The 17,062-nt window shown below is 40.2% G+C and overlaps 1 protein-coding gene across 39 annotated transcripts in view; it reads left to right on the top strand.

The window, feature by feature from the left end:
• Nucleotides 1-17,062, top strand: part of LDB2 (LIM domain binding 2) — a 391,560-nt gene that overhangs the window by 260,262 nt on the left and 114,236 nt on the right. For 18 of the 39 annotated variants that reach the window (XM_078001890.1, XM_078001904.1, XM_078001899.1 and 15 more), the window contains exon 3: nt 7,187-7,309. In XM_078001890.1, coding sequence (XP_077858016.1) covers nt 7,187-7,309 — 123 coding nt within the window. 39 annotated transcript variants of the gene reach the window in all.

Raw genomic sequence — 17,062 nt, 5'->3', positions numbered from 1 at the left:
AATCTACCTAACCAATCCTTTTTTAAAATTACTACAGCGATTATAAAAGGAAACTCAGCCACTGTATGAATTAGCTTAGACTCTGAATTAGTGGAGTCATAATCCTTGGGACTTAGTCTTTTGCCTAAAAGGTGTCGTAGCTGTCAATGCAATTATTTGTCTGTGCTCCTTTTTGCCAAAGCCTGAATTAAACACAGATAATATAGAGAGTGGGGGTGATTTTATTTTGTTTCAACAATAATAAGAATTTTTCTTTTTCCAACTTAAGTGTTCATGCTTATGTCTACATATCAGATGGGCCACTAAAAGCAAATGAGGTTACCTAAAGATACCTAGAAGAGTAATAGCATGAGGATGAGAGTGGAAGAGGGAAAAGATAAGGGTGCCTGAAAGGTGAATGACCTGCATATCTGATATGGAAGATGATCGGAACTAGTTTAATAGAAGAGGATAATGGAAGCTAAAATGTGAAATTATGAAAGAGAAACCTTATCAGAAAGCATAAGACAAAAAATTGGTTCATGGCCGAGTGCCGCGACTCACGCCTATAATCCCAGCACTTTGGGAGGCTGAGGCAGGTGGATGACTTGAGGTCAGGAACTCAAGACCAGTTTGGCCAACATGGTGAAACCCCATCTCTAATAAAAATACAAAAAAATTAGCTGGGCATGGTGGTGCATGCCTGTAATCCCAGCTACTCAGGAGGCTGAGGCAGGAAAATCCCTTGAACCCAGGAGTCAGAGGTTGCAGTGAGCTAAGATTGTGCCACTGCACTCCAGCCTAGGCCATAGAGTGAGACTCCATCTCAAAAAAAAAAAAAAAAAAAGAAATAAAAAGAAAAGAAAAAAAATTAGTTCATGTGAAATACCTAATGATTAAGTTGGTCACGAAAAAAAAAAAAATGGACACCTTACTGCATTTAGTGCCTAGTGGCATTAGATCAGCCCTTTTTTAAGAAAACACCTGGAACTTGGGATGAAATATTGAAGTGCAAGTCTCATCATTTGTGTCTCTACACTGGTTGGCATTCTGTATTCAAAAAAATTCTGTCAAAACCAGAATTTACCAAAGCAGCAGCAATAAATCTCACACATGCTCTCCCAGTCTTCCAGGGTATAGACAGAGCTTCTTCAAACGGGAGTACCATACTTAATGGCATTCCAAATGCATGGGTTTCCCTGTCAGACCGCAGACAGCTGTGCTGTGAGAGTGTTCATAAACTGTGTGTGAGCAATTGACAAGTTGACAAAACATTGACAAAAAACAATTACTCAAGAAGCAGCACTTGGAAGGGTTGTTTGTTGTTTAGGAGAGACCAAAGAAACAATGAAAAAGCATAGTTAGGTGCTATATTTGCCATTGCACACACACAAAAATTATTTCTCACAATGCATCTCAAGACTGTAAGAAAAAAGCCAGCAAATAAAATGATGCATTATAATACACTAAGTTTATTCATGACACTTTATTTGTGAGATGCATTTAATTACTGGGCAGGGTGTTTTGTTTTTTTTTAATTAAACAACGTTAATTACTCTCTACCAAAGACCAAAATGAAGAGGTTGTTGTAAGATGTTTCTATGGCAAATACTTGGAATACACAAAATATTTTGAAGTGCTTAGATATAAAATGTATTTTATTAGCTTGAAATAATTATTTTAGGCATGATCTGCATACTCTGTTTATTTTTAGAGTAATTTGCCTTCTTGGTTTGTAAAATGCAAAGGGATCAGAGTTTTAGTGCCATTTAACAATAATAAATAATAATAATAATGATGATAGCAAAGAACATTTAGGCCTTATTTTGTGCCAATTAGCCATGCTAAATGTGTTACTTGCATTGTCTTAATGACTTCTTGATATCTCTCTATGAGAAAAGAACTATTATCAATCCTTTGATATGGATAAGGAATCTGAAAATAGGAAGCTCAGAGCAGTTCTATTGCTTTTTGAAGAGCATACAGCTAGTAACTGAGTGTGGCATTAGGACTTGAACATAGGTATGTCATGCTCTGGGCACTGCAGTTAGCACATATGGAGGCTCCATGGGAATTAAGAAAAAGTACACCCCCACACCCCACCAAGATACTTTTATCTCCATCTGTTAGAGAATCGTTGTGATAAACCGATTATGTAGACCAAGACAGCTTACTGCCATCTACCGGGAAATTGTTGTAATAAATATACATACAAGTCTATGATGTGAAAGGTGTTCTTAAGGTGGCTCTGCCAGGCACTGTACGTGGAGGTTCAGGTGCTTAACCAATCCTGCTATTCAGGTGGGAGAGCATTCTCATTCCCTAAAAAGAAAAAAATTAAAAAGACTGTCTTCCTGCCACCCTTCTACAATTTTCTTTTATATTCAAACTTAAGCCTGAATGAAACGCTATGTTGATCTTGATGTGAATGATCTATTTGTCCAATGTCTATTCACTGCTGAAGGTGGCAGTTACCCATGAGCATCTATCAAGTAGGCAAAGGTAATGTCTGCTTTCCAGGAGCTCATAGTCTAAGAGGGGCAATAATTAAACATATCCTTAAGAGAAAGGTTCATGGGCTTCCTTGCAAGAGCCACCTCCAAATGATTGATCATGGCCACCTGGAGGAGAGCCACTGTCATTGAGGAGGAACAGGGTACTGAAGCTGGGTCCATGGAAAGGAAGCCCAGTGAATTATTATTAGTTCAGCGATAATGTTATCTTGTTCCTTCATGCTTTTTTGTGAGATTTTCTTTCCTTTTATTTTCAATTTATCTCCTTCTGGTATTTGATCATCTTATCGCTGAGCTCTTAGTTTACTAAATTCATGTTTTTATCCAGTTCTGTATCATCAAGTTTTTATGAGTATTTCCTGTTTTTTCACATTCTTTTTTTCATTAGGAGTGGGTTTTTGTGCGTTTACCTGCTATGTTCTCTCCTTTTCTTAACATTTCCTTTTCCTGTAGTATTTTCTTATAGTTACTATACAGTTCTTTGTCATATTAATCATGCTAGAAGGTTCAGACTTACTAGTTGGCTCAGTAATGTAGGCATGACCTCATTCCTCTCTCCCGTATTATCTAGGACTGCTATGAATTTCCCTCCAAGCACTTTGCTTTCTGAGGCAATTTGGTTTCTGGGAGATGAGACCAAGTTTTGAAGTTGTGCTGTCTTGCAACTCTCATTTCCACTTCAGAATTGTCTTATTTCTTTTTTTGGCTACCAGTTCTTAATTTTTCACTTTTATTTTTAGTTGACAGGCAATAATTCTACACACTTTTGAATACTTAATTTTCTTTATACTAAGTCATGTCCCTCCCCCCACTTTAGTTACTTTTAGTAATTGTTTCTTACTACTATTTTCTTTCCTTTGTTAATGTTCTTTCATATGAAGGCAGGCACCCTGGCCCCTGATCCCAGCTTTCTGCCTTGTTTTCAATGTGACTCTGTGAATCCTTTTTGCTCCTCAAATACTTGCTTTCTCAACACAGTTACTGCTATAGTTTGTATATGTGTACCCCCCAGATCTCAAATTGAAATGTGACCTCCAGTGTTGGAGGTGGGGCTTTGTGGGAGGTGATTGGATCTTGGGGGCGGGTCCCTCATGATTGCCTTTGTGCCATCCCCGTGGTAATGAGTGAGTTCTTGCTCTGAGTTTACAGGACATCTGGTTATTAAAAAGAGTCTGGTACCTGTCTGTCTCCTGCACCCCTTCTCTTGCCATGTGATGCACCTGTTTCTGCTTCTCCTTCTGCCGTGAATAAAAGCCCCCCCGAGGCCCTTACTAGAAGCAGAGAAGATATCCATGCCATGCTTCCTGTACAGCCTGCAGAACCATCAGCCAATTAAACCTCTCAAGTCTCCCTTTATAGCAACGCAAAAGAGACTAACACAGTTACCATGCCCCTGAGCACTCATGCTAGAAACTTCCCCTTTGCTTTCCTTCTCATTGAAAATGCCTTGTTTTCCACATAGGCTCATTTCCTGTTCCTCTTGTAGATACTAAAAGGTAAGCTCCTTTATGTGAAATACCAGTTTCCTACCTGCCCTCTCCTGAAATAAAGTCAGCTTCTCCTAAAATGGCCTTTTCATTTCTTTCTATTAAAATATTGTCCACACATCACAGAGGTATCCTCTCCTTCTTCTCTACCACCAAACTCCCTAGTCAAATCCAAAATGCTTCCAGTTTCCATCTATGTCCATCTCCTTGGTTTTGTTCTTTTCTTCCTTATAGTTTTCAACTTCCCACGATCATTTGGAACTAGTGTCCTCTTTGTCTTAAATGTGTAATCATCATGGGGACAAGGACTCCAAGCCTAGACTGAAATTTGACTCAATTTAATGAAAACAAAATTGTCTTGAAATTGTTGTTGAATTTGAACTAAAAATGACAATATTTCCTAATAAGGACCAGTTTCAAATAGAAATCTTATATTAGATCTGAGATATCAAATATGTAGTTCTTTGAGAGCCTTCTAGCATAGAATCTACTTCCAGAGGAAAAGGTAGAGCAAGACTATCTGAGTTTGATCCTGTATCTGTCAATTACAAGCTGTGAAACCTGAGCCAAGTCACTTCACCTCTTTATAAGTAAGTTTCCTTTTTTTTTTTTTTTTTTTGAGACAGAGTCTCGCTCTGTCGCCCAGGCTGGAGTGCAGTGGCCAGATCTCAGCTCACTGCAAGCTCCGCCTCCCGGGTTTACGCCATTCTCCTGCCTCAGCCTCCCGAGTAGCTGGGACTACAGGCACCCACCACCTTGCCCGGCTAGTTTTTTGTATTTTTTTTTTTTAGTAGAGACGGGGTTTCACCGTTTTAGCCAGGATGATCTCGATCTCCTGACCTCGTGATCCGCCCGTCTCGGCCTCCCAAAGTGCTGGGATTACAGGCTTGAGCCACCGCGCCCGGCCTAAGTAAGTTTCCTTATACGGAGATTGAAGATAAAAATAATGCTCACTTCATAGATTTTGCTGAGGATTATATTACTTAACATATAACAAGTAGTTTTAATAGTGTCTGGCTGGTAGTAAATGGTCACAAAATGCTAGCTGTTACTGTTCTTTTCCTTCACCCCATGAATCTGAGAAATAATGAGGAAGAAGGAAGACTGAGCACTCATCCCTAATATTGTCCTGGTGACATATTCCTCCTCCTAAAATGTCAGGATTGTTCCTGAAGCCTCTCTAATGCCCAGCAACTTAGGAGGTCCTTCATATTTCAGTTAATGATCTGCAATCCACTAAACATCTAAGGAATTTCCATTATTGCACTGACTAGCCTAAATTACAGTTCTCTATTACCCACCTTCTTCACCAAAAAACTATTAGTTCATCTGTTTGTTCATCATGCAAATATTAAATATATCTTTTTTGTACAACCACAAGGTAGAATACTTGTCCTCTTATCCCTTGTAGAATATAAGGGTTATAAGACACTAAACAGATGCTTGGGTAATGCATTCCAACTGACATAACTACTACAAAGGAGAAATCTAGCGTGCTTCAAACATGTAGAAAGCAAAGTGTCACAGAGTAGATGTTTAGCAAATAATTAACAAAAGGATGGACAGATGGATGGATGAAAATTTGGGAATTAGCTAACTTCATTGGTGTAAGAATATTGTAAAGTTGTTGGAAACAGATGGACAACATATGCTATTTCTCATCTTTATCTTCTGCAGGTGTTTTGCACAAGTGTGAGCTCTGTGAAGGCAGAGCACATCTGCCCATTGCCTCTGGGTCTCCTGTGCTTAGGGCAGTGCTAGGTCCCTGGTTATGTATTTATTGAAGGAATGAATTTAAAGCAAAACAGGGGCTACATTTCAATAATTAAAAAATAAGGCTGGGTATGGTGGCTCACGCCTGTAATCCCACCACTTTGGGAGACCGAGGTGGGTGGATCACCTGAGGTCAGGAGTTTGAGACCAGCCTGACCAAACATAATGAAATCCCGTGTCTACTAAAAATACAAAATTAGCAAAGTGTGGTGGCGCATGCCTTTAATCCCAGCTGCTTGGCAGGCTGAGGCAATAGAATTGCTTGAACCTGGTAGGTGGAAGTTGCAGTGAGCCGAGATCATGCCATTGCACTCCAGCCTAGGCAACAAGATCAAAACTCTGTCTCAATAATAATAATAATAATAATAATAATTCCTTTGGTTTCAGATTCCCCTGTTTTCTTTCATCAAACTTACTATTCTTTTCTCACTAAAAGATCTGTTTTTGCCAGTTTTGTATTTAGATGTTACACCTGTCTTGGGTTTTGTTTCATAGTGGTCTCTGAAGTCAAGTCATGCCCATGCTGAATTTCTATAGACCCAATTGTTAGCACAATTAGCTTTTTAACCTTTAAATTATTTTACATGCAACAAAAATTGGGGAACCATTTTTTTTTCTCCGAGACAACATTAGAAACGTTTTACCTAGAGTGAATTCATACAATCATTCAGGAGGAAAAATGTGAAACGAAGTAAGGATTATAATACTTACTTAGTTTATTCTTCTCCTTTGGTAAACTTTATAAAAGCTCTCAAACTTTGCTCTGAAACTTGATTCAAAAATTGAAAGATCCAAGCCTGACTTCTTTTTGCAACTGCTCTTTTTGCCAGATGAGGGAATATGTCCCTAATTTTAATAGGGAAATGTTACATTTCCCTCTTAATATTTAATTAATTTTAACAGAGCATTAAAAAAGGATCTTACCCATTCCAAATTGGAGATTACATCTCTGTGCTCCCACAAAACCCCTGCGTTTGTTTCTATCACGGGGCACATTGCTCTTGTCTTAGTGTATCAATCTGTGCCCTTGTTTGTGCCAAGTACCGGATGATAAACTCCTCGAAAGCACGAAGAGTGAGGTGTCTACCTTTATGTCCTAGTAACCAGCACAGGACTTGGCAGGTAGACGTAATTCACTGGACAAATGTTTTTGCTCAATGAATACATCAGTGAAAGGAGATGCAGACTTTAAATCTACGGTATAAAAAGGTTTGCAAAATACAGAATTTACATAAATTAATTAGAAAATGAAGTATTGACACATTGGATACCATTAAAGTGTGCCTATCTCCATTTCATTTTTGAAGTTCTTTGGGTTTTGCTTCAGTTATTAATTCCTCCTTTCCCAGAGATTCCCTGCCTCCGAGCAATCTGAGCTAGATCGGGCTGTGTTGGGCGAGGTGACTTCTGAGTTCTATTCGTATGTTCTTTCAGCAAATACTTCCAGAGAGTTTTCTCCAGACGCCCTTGTGCTGCTGCACAGCGAATGCTCATTTGTAAGAAACATGCATCAGTTACAGCACTTGAGGTCACTGTGCCCATTCAACACCACAAAGAGTAAGAAGCCAGGAGGTACCAAGTGCAAGTGTGGGGCTGTCTTTGCTTGGTATCCTGCTTTTTATTTCCTGCAATGCTGAACTCCTTTCTAATACATTTTCTAGCAAAATCCATAGTTCCCTTCTTTGCACTCTCATGACTGTTCAGTCATTTGCAATCACAGAGCCCTTCTCATGTGCCAGGGACTACTCTAGTAAGCATTTTATGTTTTTCGTTCGTTTAATCCTTAAGGCCCTTTAATTCTACAAGGTGAGTGCTGTTAGTATTGTGCTTTAAAAATAAAGAAATGAAGCACAGGAAGGTGAAGCACTTGCTCAAGCTGTCCTGCTGGCAAGTGGCAGAGCCAGGATGTGGAGCCTGGCACCTGACTCCAGAATCCAGTACCCTGTGCCCCCTCTCTTTTGACAGAGGATGTGCTTTGTTCAACTTCTAATCTCAAGCATCTGCCATGCATTTGCTATGACCCTCTCTTGGTGGAAAAATGGAAGAGGAAATCTTCACAATTAAGATATTAAAGAATAGTTTATTCTCCTGCTGCTGTCCCTGCCACATTATTTCCATTCTTCTTTCTGAAGTCTGTCTTGATACCCCTATCTTAATTAAGTCTCCCCATTATGTTCTCCAAGCATCCAGGGCTTCTCTTGGTAGCTTTTGTTACAATTAATTACTATATATTAATTTGTGCGACATCTGCTTGTTGTTGAGTCAGTTTTAAACCCCAAGAGGACAGATGGGGAGCATTGGTTGACCACGTAGCCAGCCCTGCACCTGGCTCAGAGTGGGCACTCCATAAAGACTTGTGGAATTAATGAATGTTTGCTTTTTTCTTGTAAATTTGTTTAAATTCTTTGTAGATTGTGGATATTAGCCCTTTGTCAGATGGATAGATTGCAAAAATTTCCTCCCATGCAAAAATGTTCTCCCATTCTGTAGGTTGCCTGTTCACTCTGATGATAGTTTTGTTTGTTTGTTTGTTTTGTTTTGTTTTATTATTTTGCCATGCAGAGAGCCTTTAATTAGATCCCATTTGTCAATTTTGGCTTTTGTTGCCATTGCTTTTGGTGTTTCAGACGTGAAGTCTTTCCCCATGCCTATGTCCTGAATGGCATTGCCCAGGTTTTCTTCTAGGATTTTTATGGTTCTAGGTCTTACATTTAAGTCTTTGATCCATCTTGAGTTGATTTTTGTATTAGTTGTAAGAAAGGGGTCCAGTTTCAGTTTTCTGCATATGGCTAGACAGTTTTCCCAACATCATTTATTAAATAGGGAATGTTTTCCCCATTGCTTATGTGTGTCAGATTTGTTGAAGATCAGGTGGTGGTACATGTGCGGTGTTATTTCTGGGGCCTCCGTTCTGTTCCATTGGTCTATATATCTATTTTGGTACCAACACCATGCTGTTTTGGTTACTGTAGCCTTGTAGTATAATTTGAAGTCAGGTAGCATGATGCCTCCAGCTTTGTTCTTCTTGCCCAGGATTGTCTTGGATATGCAGGCTCTTTTTTGGTTCCATATGAAGTTTAAAATAGTTTTTCCAATTCTGTGAAAAAAGTCAGTGGTAGCTTGATGGGGATAGCATTGAATCTATAAATTACTTTGGGCAGTAAGGCTATTTTTACAATATTGATTCTTCCTATCCATAAGCATGGAATGTTTTCCCATTTGTTTGTGTCCTCTCTTATTTCCTTGAGCAGTGGTTTGTAGTTCTCCTTGAAGAGGTCCTTCACATCCCTCGTAAGTTGTATTCTTAGGTATTTAATTCTGTTAGTAGCAATTGTGAATTGGAGTTCAGTCATAATTTGGCTCTCTGTTTGTCTGTTATTGGTATATAGGAATGCTTGTGATTTTTGCAGATTGATTTTGTATCCTGAGAAGTTGCTTATCAGTTTAAGGAGATTTTGGGCTGAGACGATGGGGTTTTCTAAATATACAATCATGTCATCTGCAAACAGAGACAATGACTTCCTCTCTTTCTATCTGAATGCCCTTTATTGCTTTTTCTTGTCTGATTGCTCTGGCCAGAATTTCCAACACTATGTTGAATAGGAGTGGTGAGACAGGGCATCCTTTTCTTGTGCTGGTTTTCAAAAGGAATGCTTCCAGTTTGGGCCCATTCAGTATGATATTGGCTGTGGGCTTGCCATAAATAGCTCTTATTATTTTGAGATAGGTTCCATCAATACCTAGTTTATTGAGAGTTTTTAGCATGAAAGGCTGTTGAATTTTGTCAAAGGCCTTTTCTGCATTTATTGAGATAATCATGTGGTTTTTGTCATTGGTTCTGTTAATGTGATGGATTATGTTTATTGATTTGCGTATGTTGAACCAGCCTTGCATCCCAGGGATGAAGCCCACTTGATTCTGGTGGATAAGCTTTTTGATGTGATGCTGGATTCAGTTTCCCAGTATTTTATTGAGGATTTTTGCATTGATATTCATCAGGGATATTGGCCTAAAATTCTTTTTTTGTTGTGTCTCTGCCAGGTTTTGGTATCAGGATGGTGCTGGCCTCATAAAATGAGTTAGGGAGGATTCCCTCTTTTTCTATTGATTAGAATAGTTTCAGAAGGAATGGTACCAGCTCCTCTTTGTACCTTTGGTAGAATTGGCCTGTGAATCTGTCTGGTCCTGGACTGTTTTTGGTTGGTAGGCTATTAATTATTGCCTCAATTATTGCCTGTTATTGGTCTATTCAGAGATTCATCTTCTTCCTGGTTTAGTCTTAGGAGGGTGTATGTGTCCAGGAATGTATCCATTTCTTCTAGATTTTCTAGTTTATTTGCATACAGGTCTTTATAGTATTCTCTGATGGTAGTTTGTATTTCTGTGGGATTGGTAGTGATACCCCCTTTATCATTGTTTATTGCATCTATTTGATTCTTCTCTCTTTTCTTCTTTATCAGTCTTGCTAGCAGTCTATATATTTTGTTATCTTTTTTAAAAAGTAGCTCCTGGATTCATTTTTTTTTTTTTGGAAGGGTTTTTTTTTTTTTTTTTTTGGTCTTTATCTCCTTCAGTTCTTCTCTGATCTTAGTTACTTCTTGTCTTCTTCTAGCTTTTGAGTGTATTTGCTCTTGCTTCTCTAGTGCTTTTAATTGTGATGTTGGAGTGTCGATTTTGGATCTCTCCTGCTTTCTGTTGTGGGCTACAAATTTAGTGCTATAAATTTCCCTCTACACTCTACTTTAAATGAGTCCCAGAGGTTCCGGTACATTGTGTCTTTGTTCTCATCAGTTTCAAAGAACATCTTTATTTCTGCCTTCATTTCATTATTTACCCAGTAGTCATTCAGGAGTAGGTTGTTCAGTTTCCATGTAGTTGTACTGTTTTGAGTGAGTTTCTTAATCCTGAGTTCTAATTTGATTGCATTGTGGTCTGAGAGACAGTTTCTTGTGATTTCTGTTCTTTTACATTTGCTGAGGAGTGTTTTATTTCCAATTATGTGGTCAATTTTAGAATAAGTGCTATGTGGTACTGAGAATAATGTATATTCTGTTGATTTGGGGTGGAGAGTTCTGTAGATGTCTATTATGTCCAATTGGTCCAGAGCTGAGTTCAAGTCCTGGATATCTTTGTTAACCTTCTGTCTCCTTGATCTAATATTTACAGTGGGGTGTTAAAGTCTCCCATGATTATTGTGTGGTAGTCTAAGTCTCTTTGTTGGTCTCTAAGAACTTGCTTTATGAATCTGGGTGCTCCTGTATTGGGTGCATATATATTTAGGATAGTTAGCTCTTCTTGTTGAATTGATCCCTTTACCATTATATAATGACCTTCTTTGTCTCTTTTGATCTTTGTTGGTTTAAAGTCTGTTTTATCAGAGACCAGGATTGCAACCCCTGCTTTTTTCTGCTTTCCATTTGCTTGGTAGATCTTCCTCCATCCCTTTACTTTGAGCCTATGTGTGTCTTTGCACATGAGATGGATCTCCTGAATACATCACACTGTTGGGTCTTGACTCTTTATCCAATTTGCCAGTCTGTATCTTTTAATTGGGGCATTTAGTCCATTTACATTTAAGGTTAATATTGTTATGTGTGAATTTGATCCTGTCATTATGATGCTAGCTGGTGTTTTCACCTGTTAATTTATGCAGTTTCTTTATAGCGTTGATGATCTTTACAATTTGGCATGTTTTTGCAGTGGCTGGTATGGGTTGTTTCTTTTCATGTTTAGTGCCTCCTTCAGGAGCTCTTGTAAGGCAGGCCTGATGGTGACAAACTCTCTCAGCATTTGCTTGTCTGTAAAGGATTTATTTCTCCTTCACTTACAAAGCTTAGTTTGGCTGGATATGAAATTCTGGGTTGAAAATTGTTTTCTTTGAGAATGTTGGATACTGGCCCCCACTCTCTTCTGGCTTATAGGGTTTCTGCTGAGATATCGCTGTTAGTCTGATGGGCTTCCTTTTGTGGGTAACCCGACCTTTCTCTCTGTCTGCCCTTAACATTTTTTCCTTCATTTCAACCTTGGTGAATCTGATGATTACATGTCTTGGGATTGCTCTTCTCGAGGAGCATCTTTGTGGCATTCTCTGTATTTCCTGAATTTGAATGTTGGCCTGCCTTGCTAAGTTAGTGAAGTTCTTCTGGATAATATCCTGAAGAGTGTTTTCTAACTTGGTTCCATTCTCCCCATCACTTTCAGGTACACCAATCAAACATGGATTTGGTCTTTCACATAGTCCCGTATTTCTTGGAGGCTTTGTTCATTTCTTTTCACTCTTTTTTCTCTGATCTTGTCTTCTCGCTTTATTTCATTAATTTGATCTTCAATCACTGATGTCCTTTCTTCCGCTTGATCGAATCAGCTATTGAAGTTTGTGTATGCTTCACGAAGTTCTTGTTCTGTGGTTTTCAGCTCCATCAGGTCATTTAAACTCTTCTGTATACTGGTTATTCTAGTTAGCCATTCTTCTAAACTTTTTTCCAGGTTTTTAGCTTCCTTGGAATGGTTTAGAACATGCTCCTTCAGCTTGGAGAAGTTTGTTATTACCAGCCTTCTGAAGCCTACTTCTGTCAACTCATCAAACTCATTCTTCATCCAGTTTTGTTCCCTTGCTGTCAAGGAGTTGTATTCCTTTGGAGGAGAAGAGATGGTCTGGATTTTTGGAATTTTCAGATTTTCTGCTCTAGTTTCTCCCCATCTTTGTGGTTTTATCTACCTTTGGTCTTTGATGTTGATGACTTACAGATGGGGTTTTGGTGTGGATATCCTTTTTATTGATGTTGATGCTATTCCTTTCTGTTTATTAGTTTTCCTTCTAACAGATAGGCCTCTCAGCTGCAGGTCTGTTGGAGTTTGCTGGAGGTCCACTCCAGACCCTGTTTGCCTGGGTTTCACCAGTGGAGGCTGCAGAACAGCAAATATTGCTGCCTGATCCATCCTCTGGAAGCTTCATCCCAGAGGGGTACCCATCTGTATTAGGTGTCTGTTGGCCCCTACTGGGAGGTATCTCCCAGTCAGGCTACACAGGGGTAAGGGACCCACTTGAGGTTTGTCTATTATTGGAGCTTGAACTCCTTGCTGGGAGAAACACTGCTCTCTTCAGAGCTGTCAGGCAGGGATGTTTAAGTCTGAAGAAGCTGTCTGCTGCCTTTTGTTCAGATATGCCCTGCCCCCAGAGGTGGAATCTAGAGAGGCAGTAGGCCTTGCTGAGCTGTGGTGGGCTCTGCCCAGTTGGAGCTTCCCTGCCGCTTTGTTTACACTGTGAGCATAGAACCGCCTACTCAAGCCTCAGCAATGGCGGATGCCCCTCCCCCCACCAAGCTTCAGCATCCCTGGTCCATCTCAGACTGCTGCACTAGCCGCAAGCAAAGCTCCATGGGCGTGGGACCTGCCAAGCCAGGCACGGGAGGGGATCTCCTGGTCTACCAGTTGTGAAGACCATGGGAAAAGTGCAGCATTTGGGCAGAAGTGTGCCACTTCTTCAGGTACAGTCACTCATGGCTTCCCTTGGATAGAAAAGGGAAATCCCCCAACCCCTTGCACTTCCCGAGTGAGGGAACAACCCGCCCTTCTTTGGCTCTCCCTCCATGGGCTGCACCCACTGTCCAACCAGTCCCAGCGAGATGAACCAGGTACCTCAGTTGGAAATGCAGAAATCACCCATCTTCTGTGACAATCTCACTGGGAGCTGTAGACCAGATCTCTTCCTGTTTGGCCATCTTGGAAGCGACCCTGGCTAACTCAAGTTTAAGACAGTCTTTCTCAAATGGTGGGGGATAAAAAAAAAAAAAAAGATTTAACTCACCAGAGGATGGGTAGTGTTTTGTCAGGCAAAAAAGTTGAAAAGGGTCTTTCCCAAAAGTTACCTTTCTCATCCCCAAATTATAGGAAGATGGATCTGATGCAAATGCACTATTAATTTGGAAAATCAGTACCTTCAGTCCAGGGCCTTCTATGGAGCTGAATAGATGGTGAGCTTCTCCTGGAGAGGTTCTAAGTCAAATGGCAACATCTTGTGTTGTGGGGATCCATCCTGTTGGGAGCTTTTGGGGCATGAGATGAAAGAATGCTATTTTTCAAGGCCTTCCTGGAATTCACATAATCCCTACAAAACAACATTCTGATTAATTGAATCAGAAGAATGCAACCTGTATGTTTCTGATTCACACAGAGTTTACAAGGGTTTAGAAGTTAGAAAGAAGAGGTACTAGGCATGATGTGCTGTCCAGTTTCACTGCACCCAAACTGTTTGAAACGCAGCTTTGTTTCTTTTTCCTTATGTTGAACTTGGGGACATCCTGGCTCATTGATGAGTGGTTGGAATTGGCCACATGGAATCAGGGTGGGTTTCTTCAATGGTGTAGGCATGGTGAAAAGGGGCAGAATTTGACTCATAAACCCCATATGCATGTTGATTTGACTCCAGCAGCTTGGCCCTCAGTGGAATATATGCTAAGTCACCCATGATGGAAGCCACAGTCTTTTTGTAACCTAATTTTGAAAACGATATCCCATTGCTTCTGTCATGTTCTATTTTATTGCTAGAACTAGGTTACTAAATTCAGCCAACAAACAAAAGGAAGGAATTTCGTAAGAGTGGTGAATACCAGGGGGCAGGGTTCCCTGGGGCCATCTCGGAGGCTGCCTACCACACCAGGAACCCTGAGTTTTTGTTGCTTAGTGTCTGTGTAAACTTGGGAAAGTAATCCAATCTTTCTGGGGCTTGGGTTTTCTACCCATAAAATGGAGACAGTTAATGTAAAAGGCCCGACACATAACAGATAGCAGCCAAAAAATAATGATGATGATGATAATGACGATAAATGTTAGTTTTCCCTTCCTTCTTTCCAGAAGGTAGAGTGAGCTCCCCACAAGCACCTGGGAGAATAGTCATTTGTATAGAAGAGTGGACTGGGGGAGTCTAATGTTTTTAACATTTATAACCCCTTTTTCACTGAACTGGAAAAGAACAGAAGCACGCTGCTCCCAGTAGTATGGACCACATCAATAATTACCACACACATTTATAGTACCTTCAATGATGATTTACTTCCAGATGTTTTAAGCATATAAAGTTGCAAATGAAAAGTGGAATTGTGGTGGGGCAGGGATGACACTGAAGGGAATAATCCTTTCGTCACTGACCTCCCAGTGTGACTCATGGTGTGTGTCTCACTGCCAAAAAGCCCTGACTATGAATATGCAGTCGTTGGGGAAGGAGGCGTTGCGAGTGGGTACTTCATATGGCCCCACCAGAAGGATTTTTTTAAACACAGCAGCAGTAACCTTTAAGATAGCTAAGGTGCAGTTCTCTGTGTTCTGTCTCCTTGCAGTTTCTGGAGAATCCTTTGTCTATAGTCCAGATCTCCTTTCATGGCTATCTAATCGATCTGTCTTCTGCAGCGTTTCCATCCAAGTGTTGGCATCCTTTCACAGTAAATAGTAGGAGAGGCGTACTGCCGAGGCTCATATATGTCAAAAACAAGACTAGCTGACCTTCATTGAGAGTCACTCTGATGAGGACATTACATGTTACCACATCTAATCAGTAGCCACTTGAGGTAGGGACTATCATCATTCCTATTTATTGATGAGAAAACCAAGACACAGCAAGGTAAAGCAACTTGTCCAAGGTCACAGAGCTAGTAAATGAAAAAAAAAAAGTTTGTGATGATTTGCAATAAAATGAAGCTTAGCCAGAGCTGGGAACTGGAAATAAGGCAAGTTGTATTTGCCTGATTTCTCTGCGAGAACCTGGCTAGATTTCAAGCACTGAAGTGAAGTGTCTAGCTAGTGAGATTTGGGAATAAGGTATTTTCAAAGTTGTTGACATATGCTGGTCATTCGTGACCAATTTCAAAGTTTAGGCTTTATGATGATGTGTCTCCCATGGCAGTACTTTTTTGACAAGTAACATTTTGCCACTGCAAAACAGCAAGAGAAAGAATAAGATAGGTGCAAACAAGAAGCAGGGGCTTGAATTGGTGATAAAGGTAAAAATCTCATGTTCTCCAGGTAGTCTAGTAATTAATGTGTATTCTGATTAAAATGAGGTGGTTTGGATGTCTAATTAAAATGAGGCAGATGGAAAGAGAACATTAGATGTACTAGCCAGTGTGTGACATTGCACAACTTATCATTTTTAATTCTCATTTCCCTCATTTATACAAAGGGGTTAATGACTGCCAACCTCATAAGGTTGTGCTATCAATAGAATAAGATAATGCACAAAACCTTGGTTCAAATATGCAGTGTGCTGCCTTCTACCCAGCGGCCTTTAAGGATTTTGGTTCCCTGTCCTGTATCAACCTATATCACAAATGAGTGTTGGACAGGATGGTCTCCATAGACCCTTCTTACTGGGCCATTCTGCAATTCTGGAACAGAACAGCAGGGACCAGTGGTTTTATGTAGAGGCTGTGAGGAGTAGGAGACATTGGAGACACTCTTTACAATGATGATGAAACAGCATGCTGGAATCAAGAAGTGCTTTTCCATCACTAAGAGAAGCCATGGAAATTAGCAGGCTTTGGGAGTGTGCTTAAACTTCCTTAAGTTTTCAGGGTGTCTTAAACTGCTTTCCATGCAAAAACCCCTCCCAGTATTCAGAAAACTGTACTGCCCAAAGACTTTATTGCATTTGTGTTTTTTGCAGTTGGTAAGCTGATATATTCATGGGAGAGTAGTGAGTGGCCATCCTGGCTTTTAGGTCTAACTCATTTATTCACCAAATATGTATCAAGGCTACCCCATCCCTGGTACTCTGGGGATACAGCAATGAGTCAGACAGTAGGAGTCTTTGTCTTCAAAGAGCTTACAGTCTCATGAAAGAACAGTCATGTCAGTGGTTCAATCCAGTGGGAGAAGTGCTCTGTCACTACTGAGCAGAAGGAATAGCAGAAGCTCTGCTGAGTGATCCTTTCTCCAAATTTCCTGGAAAAGGTTATTAAAGTATAAATTAATCAGAGAAGGCACTTCAAGCAGATGGAACTTTTTGAACTAAGACTCAAAAGCAAGGGAGAGCTATCTGATTCAGAGGGGCTATAAGAAGTTCTGTGCTGCTAGAGCAAGAGTGATTGTTTGTGATGTGGGGTGGGCTGCAGGGATCTGGAGAGAGGTGTGAGATGATGCAGAGAAAATAGCGTGAGGATGCAGGGGACTAGCAGGTGATGGGGCAAAAGAGGTAAGCAGGGATCAGGTCATGAAAGATCCTTGCAAGTCACATTAAGGAGTCTGGACCTCATCTTGAGGACAATGGGGAGCCATTGAAAGGTTTCAAAGATGAGAGAACTTGGCCAGAAACCTTTA

The sequence above is a fragment of the Macaca mulatta genome, chromosome 5, assembly GCF_049350105.2.
Source record: "Macaca mulatta isolate MMU2019108-1 chromosome 5, T2T-MMU8v2.0, whole genome shotgun sequence".
NCBI lineage: Eukaryota > Metazoa > Chordata > Mammalia > Primates > Cercopithecidae > Macaca > Macaca mulatta.
This window is presented reverse-complemented; position numbering and strand designations above follow the sequence as displayed.